Below are 19,619 nucleotides of genomic sequence, written 5' to 3'. Positions count from 1 at the left end.
AAACAGGAGCTGCAGCAACTACTCCTGTCCTAGTTTGTAAAAGAGAAAAGGGAAAGCTACAACCAAGCACAACTGATGCTTTGAAAATACTGGTTAGGTAAAGCTGTATGCAAAACTTGCTGGATTTGCATCAAAAACCCCCAGCTTTACCAAATCAGAGTAACTGGCTGGCAGAAACAAGAAGGCAGGAGCTTCTGCTCTGCTTGGATAGGTGAGATGGTGGTGACATGGTAGCTCCTGCCACGACAATTTATGCAGAAGGAAGGATCTGAGTCATACTAGTAGTGAAAGGAGCTGTTCGCTCTTCTGTAAAAGAGGTCAGGTTCTGATGCTGCTCTGCAGACCTGTGTTCCTGACGTTACAGCTTGCTATTTTGTTTGCAGCAACACAGGCACTGGCTGCAACACTGAGTTTTTCAAAAAGAGCCAAAAAAATGAAACATTGCTTGGGAAAAAAAAAGGGTGAGGCAAGTAACTGGTAATTTAATTTTGTAAAGGCTGAAAATGAAAATTAGGGAAGAAGGTTTTATAAGAACATTTTACCATACATGTGAAATTTGGAAATACTTGGGACAGAGACTGTTACTGCTGGATGTTGTCAGGTCTAGTGCTTAGTGTTTAAGAGAAATTAAGATTTTTCCTAGGACAGAAAAAACCCCAAGTTACCACCTGTGAAACAAAATTCTTCTGCTTCCTTTGATGTGTGTCGTAACATACAGGAGGGGCAAAGGTGTCAAATAAGAAAAAGGTTCTTTAAATTCTGGTTGAAGATCAGAATTTGAGCTTCTCTGTAATCAAAAGGCAGATCACATCAGCTGTGCTCAGTCAGGGGAAAAGGTGCCTCCAGCACTTAGGCAAAAACCAGCAAAGAACCAGGGAGTGGTAGAGAAGACATCAAACAGCAGAGGAATTGCTGAACTTGGGGCTGCCTGTTCTAGTACCAAAGCACCAGCCTACCCCAGGAGCAGGTTATCATTTTACATAGTATAGTCTGCTGCTTTCTGTGCTGATGGGCACTTTGGCCTCCAGACCTGGTTTTTGATAAGAACAAATTAAAAAAGAAAAAGTTACACCTTTTATGCACCTTGCTGCATTTTTCCTTTTAGGTAGGAAAGGTTATACCAGGCAAATAATGTTTAGCTCCTACCAAGTCTATAATCCTGTTGGGGGAAAAAAAAAAAATCTACATTTTAAAAATGGGAAACAATCATCCCCTAGGACTCATGTCTGAATTGTCTTAACTTTTTTCCCCTCAGTGATCATAAAATATGTATTTAAGGTAGTAGTTTTAAGACATTAAGAGACCAAGTCTCTTATTGCTGAAAGTTAACTGGTAAGAATTAGAAATTATTCACATCATGATTAGTTATTTTTAAATAATTCTTAAACAAAAAAATCAGGCTTTATTAATTAACCATTTCTGCACCAGTGCCAAGCCAAAGTCTCAGGCATGTGAGATATCCCTAAACCAATGATGATGTCAACAAATTAGGAACATTGTTCATTTGCTTAACTGAAGCCGGAAGCACAGGGAAGAATCTAGCTGACCAAAAGTGCTATCTAAAAGAACGTTTCTTGAAGAAAATTTGTTTAAACACCTTGTAAAAGAAATCCTGCAACAAGCTGGTGTAGCAAGGCACAAGTGCTTCTGACTTCTGTCTCCCACGCACCGGGCAGCCTTGTGTGCACTCTCACCATGACAGACACCACTCCAGAACGACAGCTCTCAAGCACAGATGTCCTAGGAAAACCTGTTATGGTGGAAACGTGCTGATAGATTTCCTGGAAAATCTCCATCCTGTTTTGCTGAGTAAATTTCAGGTAATTTTTTTCCTCAAAATCGAGTTCTCTGCCACTCCAATACCTACGTACATATTCCTCGCTTCCTGTGTACCTCTTCTGTTAGAGGCTCATTTCTACCCACTGCTGGAGTCAATTTCATGGCTATGAAGCACCTGGAAAGAGCTGAGCAGGAGAAAAGATGTGCTGTAACCTAACCAGGATCTGGTAAGAGGGAAAGGAGAAAAACAGGTTCTCAAAGGGATGCATTCTTGGTTTCACACTATAGGTTAGAAACACTAACCAAGCAACATCTCCATAAATCCGTATCCTGGGTAAAACATGTCATTACCTGTCTCTGTCTGTTCTGACCATCTTAACATCTTGGTTAGGGCTGATCCCAAAGCCAGCTGACAAACTGATAGGATCCTGGAGTAAGCAAGCAGGAGTTACTACTTTTGGCTGAATGGTTTGCTTTAAAATTCAACTTTTATAGTTGCAATGTTTTACAATTTTACTGATGCAGTGTTTGCATAATACAGCAAGTGTAATTGAACAAATACTTTCCATAATAAATCATGATTAACATCATTAGAGTTTATGTACTGGGATAGATTACACCTGATCACCGTAGTCAAGATTCTCATAAACAAGAATTCATCATCACTTGTAAACGTGTTTGGGTATGTATTGCCAACCAAAACATAAGCTATGTTAGAAGCTCTCATTAGGAAAAAGTAAACAGTCCCCATTCTAATCAATCCAACTTCCACCTTTTAAAAAGATCAGTCGGTCTGTCACCTCCATGTTAAATAACTTTGAAACAAACACTTTAAATAGCCTTCATTTCCATAATTACTGATCTCTGAGAATAGTTCTGCAAAGAGGAAGAAGAATCAACTGACTAGAAAATTATTCACAAAGCACCAGCAGAGTTTGTTTTGTTGTTTTTCTCTCTTTTTTTTAATAAAGGCAAATTAAGCAATTAAGGCTCTAATACAAACAATTATGCATTGATTTCTAAAAATATTTTTCTACAGAACCCAGTTTTTTATTCTCCACAGCCATTATTTCGATAGCTTCAGGGGAAAATTATACCAGTCCAGTCTAAAATGGCCACCTCGGGACAGGAATGCAAAGAGATTTCAAAAATCTTACAGGCTTTTAATCAAAGTGTATAAAATTTTAGTCTAGAAAAATAAGTATGGGTCGTATACTGTTACTGTGCTTGGAGACTGGAGAGAACAGTGTGCCACTCAAATGGCACAGGCGTACTGAAAAATGCAGATGAGAGTATTCTTTAAAACTGTCAGTGTGGGTTTTGTTTCTTGCTTTTTTTCTCACACTTTTAGCCTAAATAGGTGCAAAAAGTATTGTTAGGTGAGAATCTAGTTGCTGGCAAGGGACTGATGAATTGGTGGCTGGAAGCAGCGCACATGTTCCACAGGTGTGCTCTCTCCATCGCCAGACTTCAAATACTTGTCCAAAATAGCAATTATTTCATCATTCAGAATCTGGAACTTGCGAATTCTCTCAACCATTTTCTTCAAAGGCTGCAAACATCAAAAAAACAGACACAGGAATTAGCTTTGGGTATGAAAAGCCTTAGCCAGAAAAGCAGCAAATGCTGCTACCTCACCTCTCCCAGCAATGTTACAAATGCTTCCCTTGCACTGCTAAGCCAATGGAAATCCAAGGTGCATTTTGGTTTTCGACAGTGCTGCTTTGGGTACAAAGCAGCTCAATTTACAGCAGCCTTGCCATTATCGGAATGAACATATATGAGATGGAAGGCATTAAAAAATCTCATATATATGACTGGTCAGAATTCTGTTTGACCAGTCTTCCAACTCCAGCCTAATGCCTTAATCTTTTGTTTCTGAAAATCCTGGTGCCCTCATTTTCAGCAATTCATTCTAAAAAAAATGGATTGCCACATCTATGCTGCATCTGAGTACAAACAGCTCTGAGTTGATGTTGTCTTTATTACTACAGCAAATACAGATGTTTTCAACTCACCACATTCTTGATAACCTCATCTTTGCCATCGTGCTTTTGGACTTTCAACAGGTGGTAGCAGAAATCCAAGACATCAAAGCGCCGCTGCTGTCCCAAAAGCACGATGATCATACAGCCAGCCCAGTGCAAGCCATCCCCAAAGCACTGCCTGGAACAGGAAACAGCACAGAGCAGGTTTCACCTACATCTTCAAAACACAGTCACAGTAAACACTCGGTAAACAGCCACTACACTAAATAGTAAATATGTTAGACATTCATCTAGAAAGCAAAAGCTCTGGTATATTGATTATCACTGGAGATATCACAAACAATTCAAATGGATGCTTAACAAAAAAACAGAACTCCTCTTCTTCAATTTTATGTAGCCAAGTTACTCCAAAAACATTTACTCCCCGTTTAGACTCCTGTGACATGACATTTCATTTTCAGTGGAAACAACACTTTCAAAGAAAACAAAGCGAGAATTCAACACCACTCTGCTCCTTTAGGCTGCAGGCATGAAAGGAAGCAAATGCCCTATGCTGTTTTCTAATTGCTCAGTAAAAAGCATGTCACGGCTCAACAATTTTTCAAAATAAGGATAGTCTCAAAAGCAACAAAACCAAGAACAAACAACAGTTCCTGGTTAACTCATGTTAATCATGTTAAATTCCAAGTGCTCATTCTTGCTCTTATTCAGAGAAGAAATACTTGTTAAAGATAGATGCACAAATATGCTGCTATTTTATTTAAGCTGAATGCCTGTAGGGGTATGACCCCTATTGAAAGACACGTGCTAGAGCCTGTTTGTCACGGGATCATTCATTATACACTGGCAATACTTAAAAAGAGGGTCATTTTCACTGCAGATACAATAGTATCTGTGTTCATAGATCATGAGCCCCTGCCGGTGATGGCAGCACTTTTCCCTGGTTTTGCACTACGCTCTTGCAGAGGCACTCAAACGCCTCCGTTCCAGCCCCACTGCCACGACAGGACAAGCCAAGCACTGTTGCCCACAGGGGACTGCGGGCAGCTGGCAGCACGTACTCCACAGTGAACTCGTGTGTTCCCACGGGGATGCAGTAGACAAACTGCATTGCGCTCCAGAGGCGATGGAATTCCACACACTCATCCACATGCATCACCCCGTTGCTGGGCAGGGGTCCGCGCCAGATGGGATCGTCCAGGAAGGAGCGTATCCTCGTCAGGATGACCTCAAACATGGACAGGCCGCAGCAGAGGCGTTCTTTGGTCAGCAAGTCCCCTTCCCTCGCGATTGCTATTTGCTGAAGCAGAGAGAAACAAAGTGCAAAATCCTGGTAAAAGCCACTTCACCAGAAGATTTTATTTAGAAGAATGAATACAACGCATTTTTCAGTTTCACGTGGTTTATTCTAAGAGAAGTGTCTTCTGACTTAAAATGAGGTCAGACTGCTAACCTGGGGATCAGGTCACTGGAAAAACATTCAGAGAAAGTTGTAAAAGCCTTTTCAAGCACACAGGCTTAAAGTGAGTAACACTAACTGCAGTAATGCTAGTCCTGGATTTATTTCAGGGTAGTTTGAAGAACTCTTTGTCTGAATGGAGGCAGAAAGCAAAACCAAGAGTTCAGAGCTCTGCTGTAGCTCCTGCCTGCACTCTCCTGCCCACCTCCCTCAGCTGCGGCTGTTACCAGATGAGAAAGCTCCAAAGAGGAGCACCAACAGGCTCAGACAAAATCCATAGCAGGCAATGCTGTTTGTGCTTGTCCCAGCTGGTGCCATCACACAGACAGCTCTCTCCTAGTGCAGCAGCACCTACTGAACTGCAGCACCTACAATGACAAAAGCAGCCTAAACTCTGCTTCAGGGCATTCTGCTCTTACTTTCTACTATTCACATCTCAACCACTAGTAAACTGCTAAAGTTAGCAGGGGATTAATGCACCTTCACACTGGGAGAAAAGGGAATAGTGCTGAAGCTGCAAAGGCAGTTCAAGAATGTTCTCTTTGGTCATTGTTTCCAGAAGAGCTCAGCTCAAATGACAGCTCATTTTCTAAGAGTTTCTAAGTGGCTGAAAGAGTGACAAAATGTTTTAAATAAATAAATAAATAAATATATATATATATATATACACTCATGTGCACAAAAAAAATTCATTGCTTTTGGTGGAATTTGCAGGAGGAGCCCCCAGACTGGACCTTACACTGGGATAGTATCCCATGGTAAACATACATACCAATTAGCATTTTCCCCCAAATGCGTCACTTCTGCCCCAGTCTCAAATGTTTTAAACTTCTGAGCTTTAACAGCTTTACCAAATTCATGGGTCTAAATAAAAATCCTGTTGTGTGAACAAGCAGGATGTGCTATCTGATGGAGCTATCAGGACAGGCTTTCTGATGCTCAGAAATTTCTTTAATTGCCTCTGACACAAATGAGAGAGATTACCTGGGGTGTGCCAAGTCTTTCAATGAGAGGAACCAAATGTAGTGAAGCATATTTTGATTCCAGTCTCTTCATTTTAGCATCAAGTCTTTCACCCTCTGAAAGAACAGGAAAAAAAGCGAAGAGAGCAATCATAAATTGCAATTAACCAAGAGAATTTTTATTTTAACACAATCTTTATCCAGTGAGGAAGAAAACTGTGTTATTTTACAGGCAATTTAAGTACTAAGTAGCTGGTTAATCTTCAAGGCACTTTTAGAAAAAAACACACATATTTTAAAATGCTACATTACATATGCAAACAGAAAGAAGGATTTGTTGTAGAATACATCTAATTAACTAAATTCAAGGAAGAATATAAGGCTCTGTTATGCTGCTGCTGCTTAGATATTTGACCCCCACTTGTGCTAAGATAACTAAGTTGTCTTTATGTATAAAATGTTTGTCTCTAGAAGGTGAGGTAAAATGAGGATGGAATCTTGTGTATAGTAAGGCTAAAAAGCAGCTGGCACTCCCTCAACAATGGCAAGTAGGAAATGTCTTCTAGAAAATGGGAAAATACCGTCTACAATGGTCTGGTTAGTTTTATGTAGAGGTGCAAGTAGCTACTGTGAGCCTGGGAATATTCTCAGAGTTTTGTAGCTGATGGGATTTCTCCAAGCAGAACAAATCAGCTGCTCCAGCAGTGAGAAATGGAAAAGAAAGGAGACAGAAGAGAAACAAAGAAGAGAGGGCAAGGGGAAGGGTGGACAGCTCAGTTTCTGGTGATGAAAGATGAGGAGAACAGATACTATAGGAAGCAATCCTGCAAATACTCACTCCTGCATACTCAGTTTAGTGAAAAGGACATGAAAAATCTACAGGGACCACTTGTATTTACTTACTTGCTGACAGACTCCCTACACCCTGTGTGATCAAACCTACCCCATTTAACTGACAATTCTGTAAGCTAAACAGCAGCTTCAAAAAAGCCTCTCAACTATATCCACAAAGCAGGATAATACTGCCCTGGGCATCCATCCTGCTTTTCCCTGTCATGGCATTCCTCCCCTTCCCCTTGTAATATGCATAGAGCATCACCAGGAAACATTTGTTTTTTTCAGCCAGGCAAACAGACCTGGATCTGATACCTCTGTCCTGTAATTATCAGCACTGTAGTAAAGGGTGGCTGGAGGTGTTTACTGGAACTGCAGCAGCAGGCAGGGGAAGGAGAAAGCATTACCCAAGGAAGGTATTTTCACTTTGCCCATACCTTTGACGTAAACCCTGGGCAGGATGTTTTGGAATGGCGCTGCGTGCAACAGGTCACACACTTCCTCTAGAGACTGGGACAAAAAGAAAACGAGAGGCATTTAGGACAGAAGCATCAATCCCCAAACCACACCAGACCCCCACAACGGGATTCCAAATGAAGGTCGATGCCGCTGCAGAAACACCAGAGGGCAGCCGGCCTCTGTCACCACCGCAGGGAGCCGCTCCGAGCCCTGCCTCTCCTCATGGATCACTCCCAAGGACCACTTCATTTCACCAGCTTACTTTGAATTCACGAAAACACTCCAGCAACTCCCCTCCCACCCTCAGCTGGCGGTTCATAAAGGACGGGGTATTTATTAAATAAACTAATGCAGAATGAGTAATTTCGGTGGGAAAGTGGCAGACGGTTCCTGCACAGACAAACAGGGCAAGAAGATGACTCACTGCTTGGCTATTTTTACCAGAGCCACAACCCATTATCCTAATGGGAGTTTATCGTGGTGGGAGCATCTCCCTGCCAGGCAGGCTGAGACATATGACAGCAGCAGAGAACTATGTCTTAGGAAGTATTTTACATCTTTAGGGACAGGGGAAAGAAAGACAGATGTCTCCTGTTTCTTTGCTCCTGTGCGTATGCACAGAGAAAATGCAGAGATGACCAGCAGCACATGCATGACCTTGCTAAGACCCTCTCCTCATTTTTGAAGCAGAGGCCCTACTAATCTGTAATCCCTCAATACTAGTATTACAAAAGTTGGTCTTCCTCCATACTTTTAGCAAGGCTAGGGTGCTGGGGCTCATGTGCCTTTTCCAGGTCTAATTCCTTGATGCCAGCCAGGGAAATGCATGTGTTAGGCAGCCAGGACAAACAAGACCCACCCACTGCCACAGATATACTCAGAATTACGCTTTGCACCACGCTGAAGTCTATATTAGTTATGATGGATGACCACAATAGAAAAATACTGAAATACATGACAGGACATGGGGGCCTGACTGAGGACAAGAACAAGAGGAGAGGCAGCGAGCCCAGGTGTATGACCAGAAAGGGTAACCTTGGCGGAGTCCCAAAGAAGGTACCTCCATGCTGGCATCACTCTGGTACACCCTCAATCCTCCCAGGAGGGAGTAAGGGCCCTCACCTGCCTGGCCTTTCTCCACGTACCCACTCAGCCTGAACCCGAAGTAATCCAGCTTCTCATTCTGTTTCAGCTGTGCCACTATTGGCTACAGGTTTGCTGCTTGTCACCCAGCCCTCCAATTACTCACCCCCATCAGGGAGGGATCCTCTAACACCATGAGCAGGAACTCTGAAGAACAGCATGTCTTCATTACCTTACAGCTTTAATACACCCTAGGGAAGGAGTCTTCCATGAAGGTTTATTTTTGTCCAACAGCAGGCCCCCAGCCAGCTTGCTGAGGAAATGACGTGGCTGGTTTGCAGTCAGCAAAGATCTCTGCGTGCTGCCCAACCTCAGCAGCACTGTGAGCTTGCACAGCCTGGGCAGGGTGCTGGTATGCACAGCAGGAAGAGAGCCCCACCCAAGATTCAACAGCACCATGCAGGTAAAGGAAGGGAAGCCAGCACACCTGTTGCTGTTCTGATCCATTACCAATGCTCACCTTTCCTCTGTAAGCACCCAAAAGCATTTAAAAAAAAAAGGAATTACAGGTCTGGCCATCTTGCTTGAACAGCAAATAGTAACAACATGGAAGAAGGGTGGGAAAAGAAAACTGAAGGTAGGGATAAAGATCAATTGTAGCACTGTGCCCTCAGCAGTCAGCAGGTTAGCACAGTCTAAGGCAGACTCTAGATACATCAGAAGTAGCTGAAAGACTGACACGTTTCACAGTTTCATTCAAGCTAGGACAGATGGGTGAATTTCTGCACCACTGTCAGCCATCCAAGCAGCAAGGAGGATGTCCAAGGATGTCCATGATAACTTTGTGATGTTTCACACCTTAACAGGGACATGCAAGAAAGGAATACAGCAGGACCAGACGCACAACTCGCTGACATCAAGAGTGGCCACACTGTGACTGGCTGCAGGAGTGCCAGATGTGATTATAATTTATGGTGAAGATCACAGTGTCAGATCCTCAGGTACCAGGCAAGAGGCAACGTCTCTCACCCAGCAAAGTCAGGCATCACTGTATCTAACAGACATGAAAGCCCCTGCAAGACTGAAAGAGGTGAGTGCAGGGAACTGTTTCTACCCATCTGCCCATCAGTAACAGCAAACTCACAGATTTCAACCTTGTTATTGATGACGTTAGTAACAAAAATATGAGAGTACATTTTGAGAGACAGATGGATTTTAAGCTAGCACAGCAGGCACCTACCAGACTCTGTTCAATGAGGAGGCAAAACAGGACAGCATTTCCCACTTCCCGTAAATTCTGGAAGCAGACAGTCTTCAGTTCTGCATATTCAACAATGTCCTTCAACTGATGGTGAAAAAACTCCAAGATACCTGAAATCACAAGAGAAGCGAAAAAAAAAAAAGTCTTAGGAGCCAGAATGAAATCTAGTGACGATCACATGAGCACATTGTTCTCTCAGGAAAGCAGACAAAAGATACTGGCCATGTGAATAAGAGTCATAGAGATCAGGATTAATTTTAACTTCTGCTTCAAAAGCCCTCTGATTTTCTAACCAATTTGTCTACTCAAAGGTTGCACAAATGTGCATCCATACACTGTTTGAGAATACAAATAACTGAGGGTGCAGGTTTAGAGTTCCCTCTCCATGTATCAGCAATGAGATTTTATCTCCAGACGTGCAGCCTAGAGGAAACTGAAAGGAGCAGCATTAAATGCATTAAAACTCAGAGGTTGTGAAGTGTTAAGCCAGTGCACTGACCTTTTTAACTGGATAAATCATGCAAAGTGCAGTGCCTAACTTTTCACTCCTGGAGAAGGGAGCTGGTATAAGAGATAAGAAAAAAATATCCAGGGGTAGGAAGAGAGACTAGAGCTCTCATTCATCTTCTTTAAGTCCTGTTGCAGCCACTGCTCCCCAACCTGCTGCACCACCCAACCCATCTCAATCCACTGCTGCTATTTTCATGGATGACAGAGCCAGCAAGGAACAAAGAAGTAAGATACAGGGAAGAGGGGTAGTATCAGGCTACGACTGTGACCAGTGCCACAGGGCCAGAGGTGATGATCTGCGACATCTCAAAGCAAATAGAGAGATCACAGGTCAAGCTCTGTTGGCAAGGGTACACCAGATCCTGCTGACAAGCACAGTTTCTGTCAAAGTTTTGCCTAAAGCTGTTAAAAACCAGCTAAAATTATGATTTTCAAACCCACATAGTTTACATAAATATACGTCTTTTCCATCAAACTTCTCCTAAACAACAGTGATGTGTAACATGCTGGTGGACTTCCAGCTCCTTGCCCTCCAGCCTCAGAAAGGCTGGGCAGTCCCTTGGTTAGAGAGAAGCCCAGGAAACCACAGGCTCAGCAGCTTCTGCAGAGACCCAGTCTGGTTACCTTTCAGAGGTTAAAGCCATGTGCAGGATGGGAGAGGAAGAGCAGAGAACTACAGTAAGTCAGACAGCTCTTCAGCTTTTTACTAATTAATTTTTAGCAGCATTTCTCCATCTTTCTGCATAAGCCGGGCCCTTCTAAAAAGCCACCAAAACACTTGACTGAGAAAAAAATGCATCATAAAAAGCTTTCAAATTGTATGCTGTACATGGCAGTTCATTTCCATTACACTGTATTAAGGCAGATAAATCTCCACCCAACTGCACCTAAAGCAATTGAGAGAATTGCTTTCAAGGAAAGAGAACACAGATGCCCTTCAGAACCATGAGTTCCTTTGACACAACTAATGAACACTTCCCATGCAGGAGATCATACTTGGCTATCTACCCAGTGAGGCAACAGCTGGAGAGAACATAAACATGAAATACAGCCTGCAGCATATCTCTTCCAAGGAAATCCCTCAAATTCAGCAAAGGAACTTGAAAACATACAGTGAAGGAAAGAATTACGTAGGTAACCCACACACTTTTACAGAAAGCCTCACATCATTAAAATTAGTAACACAAGACGTCAGTAAAGTGCACGATGAGGGGATGCAGGGCTGCCTCTGCTACATCTCAAAGAACTGTTTGTCAATAGAAAATTAACAGTAGCTGTTCCCACACACATTCATTCATTCACACATGGAGGTGAATTTCAGACCTAACTTTAGTGCTTCGGTGACTTGAGAGAAAAACAGAACTGAAAAACTGATGGAGAAGGGTTAGACGTAGCGAGTGCTTGCTGAGCTTAATTTATTCCAAGGTAACACATTTACAACTAGCTAAAAAGCAAACAATGCCAGCATACCAGCAATTCCCTCCTCCCCACAATACAGGGACTGTGGAATAGAAAAGCTGTGGGGAAGGCTGTCAGTGTTCATTGAACACTGCAGGATACAGGCCAGTCACAATCCCCAGGTGTGTGAGGAGCAGTGAACACTTGTGCTTGTCATTTAAACACACCTGCCCACCATGGCAATGGGATGCTGCAGTTCTGAATACTGGGACTCCCATTTTAAAGATGAGACTGAAAAGGTTGAAAATTTTTCCCCAAAAAGTTTTTGACACTAGGAAGAAAACACGAAGTTAGGGAACTGAAATCAGCTTTATCACAAACACACAGTTTTAGTTACACACCCTAGTATTTCTTTTGTGTTTGTTGATGAAAGGATTTCCATGACTAGAAAGAAAGGTCTTCTAGGGATTAACTGCTAGAAGTCAAATACTTTCCTCATTCCAAGACTTTCTGCAAACAAAAGTCTATTGTGTTATCCTGGACTTAAGCCTGTGCCATAGAGGAAATCAAACTAGAACATCTACCAATGTTTCTGGTCTTAGTATCTGCCACATACAAAGAGACTGATGGTGAACCAACAGAAGGGCTGGAAGACTTCCTGAAACACAATGAGGAACTGTAGACTTCTCCACAGGGTCATCATGGAGAGAAAGCACTATCTAAGCAAACAGGATATTGGTGACACGCACAGCCATGGGCACGCTCTTCCCTTTAGCTTGTATGGTGGGTGGGGAGCAGCTTGGTGAGAAACAGAAGCTGAGCAGAACAGCAAGGAAGATTCTGCTGCTGCAACAGGGAAACAACCATCGGTCATGACAGGGATGGAAAAGAGTAGGGTTTTCAGACTCCACTCAATCCCCTACCCAGCCTGTGGATTTCGTGGGGAGTTTCAGAAAAAAGGCTGACATCTGGAAAGATGAGACCTATTTTTTCATGGGCAGTGAAATCCTGAGAATAACCCATGTTCCCTAAAGCAAATATAAAGGAGCAGGATGGTACAGAGAGAAACCAGGAGTAGCAGCACAGAGAACTGTGACCAGAAACAAGAAACTCATATTGAAAATGTGACTGAAACCAAAAAGAGACATTAAGTCCACCCAAAAGCAGCAGGATAGTGGAAGTCAAAGAGGCTTGAGGTTCATACCATAAAAATTACTTACTGCTTTTTACAGTCACTCCAGATGACAGAGCTCCTCTCAAAGTCCTTAACAAAGTTACTTATTTCTTCACTCAAAGCCCCAGTCTCCATATACAGATATATAAATATGCACACCCACACGCATTCATGATCAAATTGTGATATTATTTTGAAAATCTGACAGCCAGTATTTAGTATGCAGGTGTTCCAAATGCTGCCATTATCAGTGTACTTCTTCCCTTTAGATCAAAAGCTTGATCTACCAGCAGAACAGCAGAAAGTTTACAGAACTACACAGGCTATTTCTGATGAAAGACCAATCTGCTCCCCAGTGGAGTCCTGTGGCAGAAATACATCATCACGTTTTCATTTAACATTTGAGCAATGCCATTCCAAATTACACTTCTGTGCACAGTACACAGAAGTGTATTCTTATGAAAGACTATGTATGTCTACTAAAGCCCTTGAAAAAGAACAAGTGTCTTGGGAAAGTTAATTTCACTTAATTGTCCGCAACCTTCCTTCTTCCTCTAATTCTGTTTGTGGGTGGAATTTATAAGTTACTGAATTATATATACACAGAATTTTGCAAGGTAAATGAACCAAGTTTTTTTTGCTCTTCCTCTCCAAGAAATCAGTTTTAATTAAATCCCTCTATTCCCGCAGATGGGGCAACATTAGATGTCATAAAAATTGATTCTATAATCCCAGTTTCTGATTTACACAGATCACAACAGAAGCGAAGACTATTGATATAGAATAGATCCAGTAAAGCACAGAAGATTAGTAAAGGATTAGGTTTCCTCTCTGCTTCCAAAATCCTATCTCAACAGCACTCAAACAGCAGATGCCAAGTTTCAGCTGTGCAGTCTGTACACTGATTAATTTAGGAAGTCAGAGCAAATCAACACATGCAACTCAAAGCTGGTTGAAGTCCTTCACTTTGGTCACCCTTCATTTCTCAATTCACACCTACAGACTGAAATCAAACATGTTCCAGAGCTTGTAACAATTCTGGTACCTAAAAGAGTAAGACAAAAATGAGCTGTTAATTCTAGAACTGAATTTCTGACTACAAACAAACTAGACCTTGATTATAATTCTTGGTCTAATTGTGTTTTGGGTTATTTTCTGCAAAGAACTGACTTGACTATTATCAAATAAAATCTACTAACCTGCAATAGCAAAGCTGCTCCCAAGAAACTGGATGCTATAATGACTTTTAGTTTATATGTTCACTTTCATAGAGACCTTCAAATGCTGTATCCAAATACTTCTTTAACTTACAAAAGACATCATTAACTCTGCATATCAACAGTGCTGCCATTCATTGCCCTCAATGGAAATATTAATCAGGTTTAAGCATATACAGGAATCCAGGAATTACAACCATGGAGGCTGTGCACTGTGTTTATTTTTCTAGAAAGAAATATTCCACTGTTCTGCATATCTAATGAATTCAGATGCCCCTGCAAATCTTTCTCCAGTGGACAGGTTTCAGGAAGACCTATGAATACACTTCCTTCATCCAATGTGGACTTAAGCCATTGTGCCCTCACTTAAATTATTCTCCTCCTTATCTGAGTTTGAACAAAACCTTGGGATAACAGGTAGAATAACAAACCCTTCTGCTACACCCCAAGTGATGCCTCCCTCGCTGCCTCCAGCCACTGCTGCCCTTCCCCATGCTTCCCAGCCCAGGCTTGCTCTTAGACTCTGAACCTGAAATATTACAGAAAAAGAAGGGGTGGAAGACTCTTTTTTTGCCAGGTTGCTGTGCAGAAACAGCTCACAAGGTGTTGCCAGCAGCACAATCAGCCCAGGGAGAGATGGGAACACAGCAGCCGGTGGCATGGGGCTTTGCGGGGCTTCCCCAAACTGTCATGCCAACATGTGGGATTTCAAGAGGTCATGGCCTGGGATAATGAGTGCTTTGTCCTGCACCAGCTTTGAGTGTTCTGTTTCTTTGGTTTGGTTCTGTTGATTTTTTCTTTAAAGAAGAAAACACGGAAATGCTATACTTAGAAAAAAATACACATTTTGGCTACTTTCTCTGGCTACTTTATATCTTGCTAAGCTCATTGATTTTTAAAAAAATTTCTTCTGGAGGAGTGGTATACCAGTGACAAAAGCCTCATCTCACAGCAGAGCTGACAAACTACTTTCCTCATGGTATTCAATGACACTTCAGAGTGGCAGGATACTCATTCATCAAAGCAGGAATGACATGTTCAAATACTTAAAAAATAGCAGAAGAAAATATTACCTCCAAGATGAAGTTTCAAGCTTAAACTCTTAAAAGGCAAATATTCCTTTAAGATCTTTAGCAACTTTAAAAGGTCTCTTTAAAAATCCTTATGCTCAATGTATTTTTAGACAAATATTTTTATGACTACAAGATGAACAAGTTCCCCACTGCTTTAGACTGTTCCTATGGAAACAAACCCATTGGCAGAAAGGAGTCCAGAACAACTCTGATGCCACTGTCTGTACCCTGCTCCTTTTAGCAGCAATAAATCACCATTTAGAAATCCACAAGTCTAGAAGGCTGATTATGGAGGGGCTGATTATGAATTGCAATCAGCAGAGTCCAAACAAAACTCTCCAAATGAAAAGTCTGAAGTGTATGAAAGAGCTAGAGGCTTACTTACTGAGCATGCTTAAATCACTTTGCACGTAGAGAATGGACACAGGAAATTAATTCTGAATTAATAAATGCATATTACCTCAAGATAGATGAGAATCTACATATTTCATCTAAAGCCTGGAATCACAGTTTTGGTCTGTATATGTGGGCTGTGCCAGTTATAAAGAAGTTATTAAATGATTTGTTATGAAAGAACATAAGCCGCACACAGACATAGCCCACAGCACTCAGGCTTACTACTACAACTAATAACTTCTGAGGAAGCTTTTGGAGGCAGAGGAAGGAACAGACGACAGTTGGTGTGTATTGGCTTGCATTTTCTGTGACAAAACACATAAACAAGGTGTGGCAAAGACTGCTAAAGAGAATTCAGCACAGAAAGGAGAGGACAGTGACTCAAAGGAAGAATGCTTTGAGACTGCCCTTCTACAGTCTGGCAGTTCCTCTCCAGATGAAGGCTAAAATCTACAGCACATCCTCATCACAGAGAACATTTTCCTTTATCAGCCAGTGCTGCTCCAAGGGCAGACAGCTCCATAATGGGGAGGTGTCAGAGAACACAGGGCAGGTTTTCTGTGATGTGAGAGAGGGATGGAGGTGTCCTGATCTTCCACAAGCCTCTTCTGTCTGGCAACTTGGAAAGGAAAGGGAGAGACAGTATGACTGCGATAAAGGCTGTCTCTGCCATTTCTTGCAAGAGACTCTCCAGGGGGTTATTACGCATCCACTGCTAGAAAAAGCTCATAACAGGAAAACTGCATGTGTTAAGACAAAACCTGACAGGAACTGGGGCAGTAAAGGAGCAGAGAATCACATGGGGTTTTGAGATGCAGTCCAATTCTACAACTAGGTATGATATTCAATTGTAAAACCAAGAGTTACTTTGATCTCTTGGTACCATAGGCATCTAACCATATGGCCTTTCTTTTGGAAGAGTAAATATGAGGTCAAAATAGTTTGTTACCATTGTACCAGTAAAGTTCTGCCTTTCCTACAGGAGGGATTAACCTTAAGAGAAAGGTTTCTCCTAAAATCCCTGGGCATCTCCTGCCAAATATTGAGCCATTATAGGTGAGGATTTCTGGCAAGCTTCTTAATGTCACGTGTAGCATCACAGATCCTGGTGATGCATTGTCTATATTTGAGAATACCTACTGCTTTTGTGGTCAGAACTTAATGAATGGCTAAAAGCCTCAGATAGATTATTTTTATACTCCTAACTACCATGATTCATCCATTTCTATGCTCCAGGGAGACAAACAGGAAGGAAACACTTAGTAAGACCTCGATTTCGTTTAACCTTGGTAATGAACGTCAAGCAAGCTGTGGGAAGCAGAAAAAACCCAACCTCATTCCAGTTGGAGTGGCATTTAATAAAACTAAGTGACTCTGGAAAAATAAACTCAGGAGGTGGGTGGCACATGGAAGGACTAATTTGTGTTAATTAGAAGTTGTGGAGGAGGAATATTTTGAAGGGGGAAGCAGATTCAGAATTTCAGTGAACAATGTGATAAGTACTAATTAGCCAATTATTTCTCTATAGTGGCAAGCAGCTTTCAATGCCATTTCTTCTTCTGCAACTGTCACACCTCCTGTTGAGAGGCTAAGATGCACCCCACACAAGCCTCAGACATAACTATTCTGGCAGGACCAGTTTGCCTCCCAGCAGTATCACTCCTTTTATCTTGCATTTGGTGAGGGCAAAGGAAAAGGGAATAGAGGCTGTTCCAGAGAACTTGGGTTATCTAAATTAGACATTTGAACAGAAAAAATGTGAGAGGCTAGTTTGCTAAGGGAAAAGCTCAACATGCTTATGAGAAAGACTAGAAATAGAAACTATTGTGGACATCCCAGCTCAAGATCAGTTATGTCTTAAGTCTGTTTCTATACAGATTGTCATCCTTTTGCCCTATATACATAAGTCTTAAAACTTTATTAAGTACTTTCAGAAAGCACAGCATTCAATGATTCAATGATGTTATGGGAAAAAAAAAAACAGAACAAAAAACCAAAGCCAGACTAAAAACTGATTATCAGGAGAAAAAGGAGGGAGGGAAAGACAGAGAGATACAAGATTCAGAAGATAGTGGTTACTATCATCTTATTAAGGCTGCTAAGGTAACATCAAACACAAACTAACCTGGAGAACCATACTCATGTCTTGGTAACCTACAGATCTTAGGCATCACTTCCATTAGGGTCTTGACATACTGAAGAATGGTCCCTTGTAACTAAGAGAAAACAGATGTATGTAAACATGTCAGTGTTGTTGAACTAAGAAACTTTACAACAAATTGCATTCAAACTATACATGAACTGAAGCAGCTCTAAAACTCTTGCATTTAATTCTGCCAGTCATCATCTTTAAAAAGGCAACTTCTTCAAATTAAAAGAATTCACATGGCATTAGCCACCTTTGCTACAAGAAAAGTGGCACAACAGCTAAGGCTAAGAAGGCAGAAAAGAGGAAAACATGTTTTTCTCTTACAGACTCTTTACTGCCTAACTAATTTTTAGGGGTTTTGTTAAAAAGTTGCGTTTGAAAGCTTTCAAAACCATTCAAAAAGCATTTGAATGTGTTCAAAAGCAACATGAACAAAACCCTTATGATTAGGTATGGCTGTAACAGCCCAAACTGGTTCTTCTGGACATACCAGTTGAGACAGTCCCAGCCTCCAGTCAGCCTGTCTTCTACCACTAGACACCTCTCTCTTATCTGTCCTCTTACACCTGAGCATCTGCATCAGGCATTGGCAGGATAGCCTCCCCCAGGCCTTTTAACCTTCTTCTTAAATGATCAAGTGTTCAACGCCACCTTTAATGAATTGAGACAATTAACCACTAAGTTATAAAAAAAAACCCTCATAAAACACAACAAACCAATGCTTGACACTCAAACCCTGAAAAATATGCATGTTTTCCTCTTTTCTTGAAGATTAAACTACAGCACCTTTTTGAGTAGAATTCACCCTTTCTAGAACATCAGAAATGTACTTAGAATATTGTGGTAATTACTGTAAACAAACTGCCAAATGTGTCAAGTGCCTGCAGTAAGATTATGAATACCACAGCTTTCCGTGGTACACTTGGATTATTTTGGCACCATGCTCCTATAAGCAGCAGGAAGTAAAATATAATTTTTTGGCTTAAATTAACTGCAATGCACTATGGCTGTATATATAGATTCTAATATTATAGCAAAAAGCCAGCGCCTCAACCTCCTCCCAGTTACAAAAAGAGCCTCTTCCAATACAGGATACCCAGGCTGTGTGGATAATGTCTTCAAAACTGGCCTGAGCAGCATTGCTTAAGCACAGAGGTTAAACTCTCCTGTGGTCAAGCAGTCATCTATCAGTGATGTCATTAATGACAGCCCTGAAGTTAGGTGCCAGGCAGAAAGCACACTACAGCTGTTCTCAAAAAACATCAAGGAAGTGAATGTACAGTATGGTCTTTAAGTTGAAATCAACAAATTTAAAACATTCATATTTTTCCAGCGCTTACCTAGGCCCTAACAGCTCAGGTCACCACAAATTATATTAATCTCCAATGAAGAATTCAAAGTTTTCAAAATACTACTCAGGCCACCAAGGTACATCATCTACTGCTCACACAAGACACTAAGTACTGCCAAACACAGTTGTATTGAACTTTAAGGGAAGTTATTTTAATTATTTGTGTCCAGGATCTCACTTTCACTTTGTTTTTCCTGAGACATTTTCTATCAGAAATCCATCTAGACTAGCAGAAAAATAAAGACAATTAGCATACCAGGCTCTTGACAACTTTCAGGAGCTCCTCCATCACCACAGCAATGCCCTGATATCCAAGAAGTCTACAGATGACTTTAAAGTGAGGGGGACCGACAAAATTCCTGTAGTTGCTGTAAATGCTGGAATATGCCAAATTCAATGCCTAAAACAAGAAAACAGACATGATTAATGACAATTTCATCTGCCTGTATCTCAATAACAATGTAATTTAAACCGCATTTTAAAGCACATTAAAAACTGAAATAATAACTTTGTATCTCACTGTCTC

General features: G+C 41.4%; 1 protein-coding gene across 3 annotated transcripts in view; it reads right to left on the bottom strand.

The window, feature by feature from the left end:
* Positions 1-2,248: 2,248 nt before the first annotated feature.
* Positions 2,249-19,619, bottom strand: part of CYFIP1 (cytoplasmic FMR1 interacting protein 1) — a 75,835-nt gene continuing 58,464 nt past the window's right edge. For 2 of the 3 annotated variants that reach the window (XM_032100255.1, XM_032100254.1), the window contains exons 24-31: positions 19,350-19,493; positions 17,719-17,809; positions 9,805-9,935; positions 7,460-7,532; positions 6,211-6,305; positions 4,829-5,067; positions 3,798-3,945; positions 2,734-3,331 (exon numbers count right to left, since the gene is read on the bottom strand). In XM_032100255.1, coding sequence (XP_031956146.1) covers positions 3,167-3,331; positions 3,798-3,945; positions 4,829-5,067; positions 6,211-6,305; positions 7,460-7,532; positions 9,805-9,935; positions 17,719-17,809; positions 19,350-19,493 — 1,086 coding nt within the window. In that variant the 3' untranslated portion in view covers positions 2,734-3,166. Of the gene's footprint in view, positions 3,332-3,797; positions 3,946-4,828; positions 5,068-6,210; positions 6,306-7,459; positions 7,533-9,804; positions 9,936-17,718; positions 17,810-19,349; positions 19,494-19,619 lie in introns of all 3 variants that reach the window. The other variant, XM_032100256.1, reaches the window with a different exon arrangement.

Source organism: Corvus moneduloides, chromosome 2, assembly GCF_009650955.1.
Source record: "Corvus moneduloides isolate bCorMon1 chromosome 2, bCorMon1.pri, whole genome shotgun sequence".
Taxonomy (NCBI): domain Eukaryota; kingdom Metazoa; phylum Chordata; class Aves; order Passeriformes; family Corvidae; genus Corvus; species Corvus moneduloides.
The sequence above is the reverse complement of the archived record's forward strand: the minus strand, read 5'-3'. Positions and strand labels throughout refer to the sequence as shown.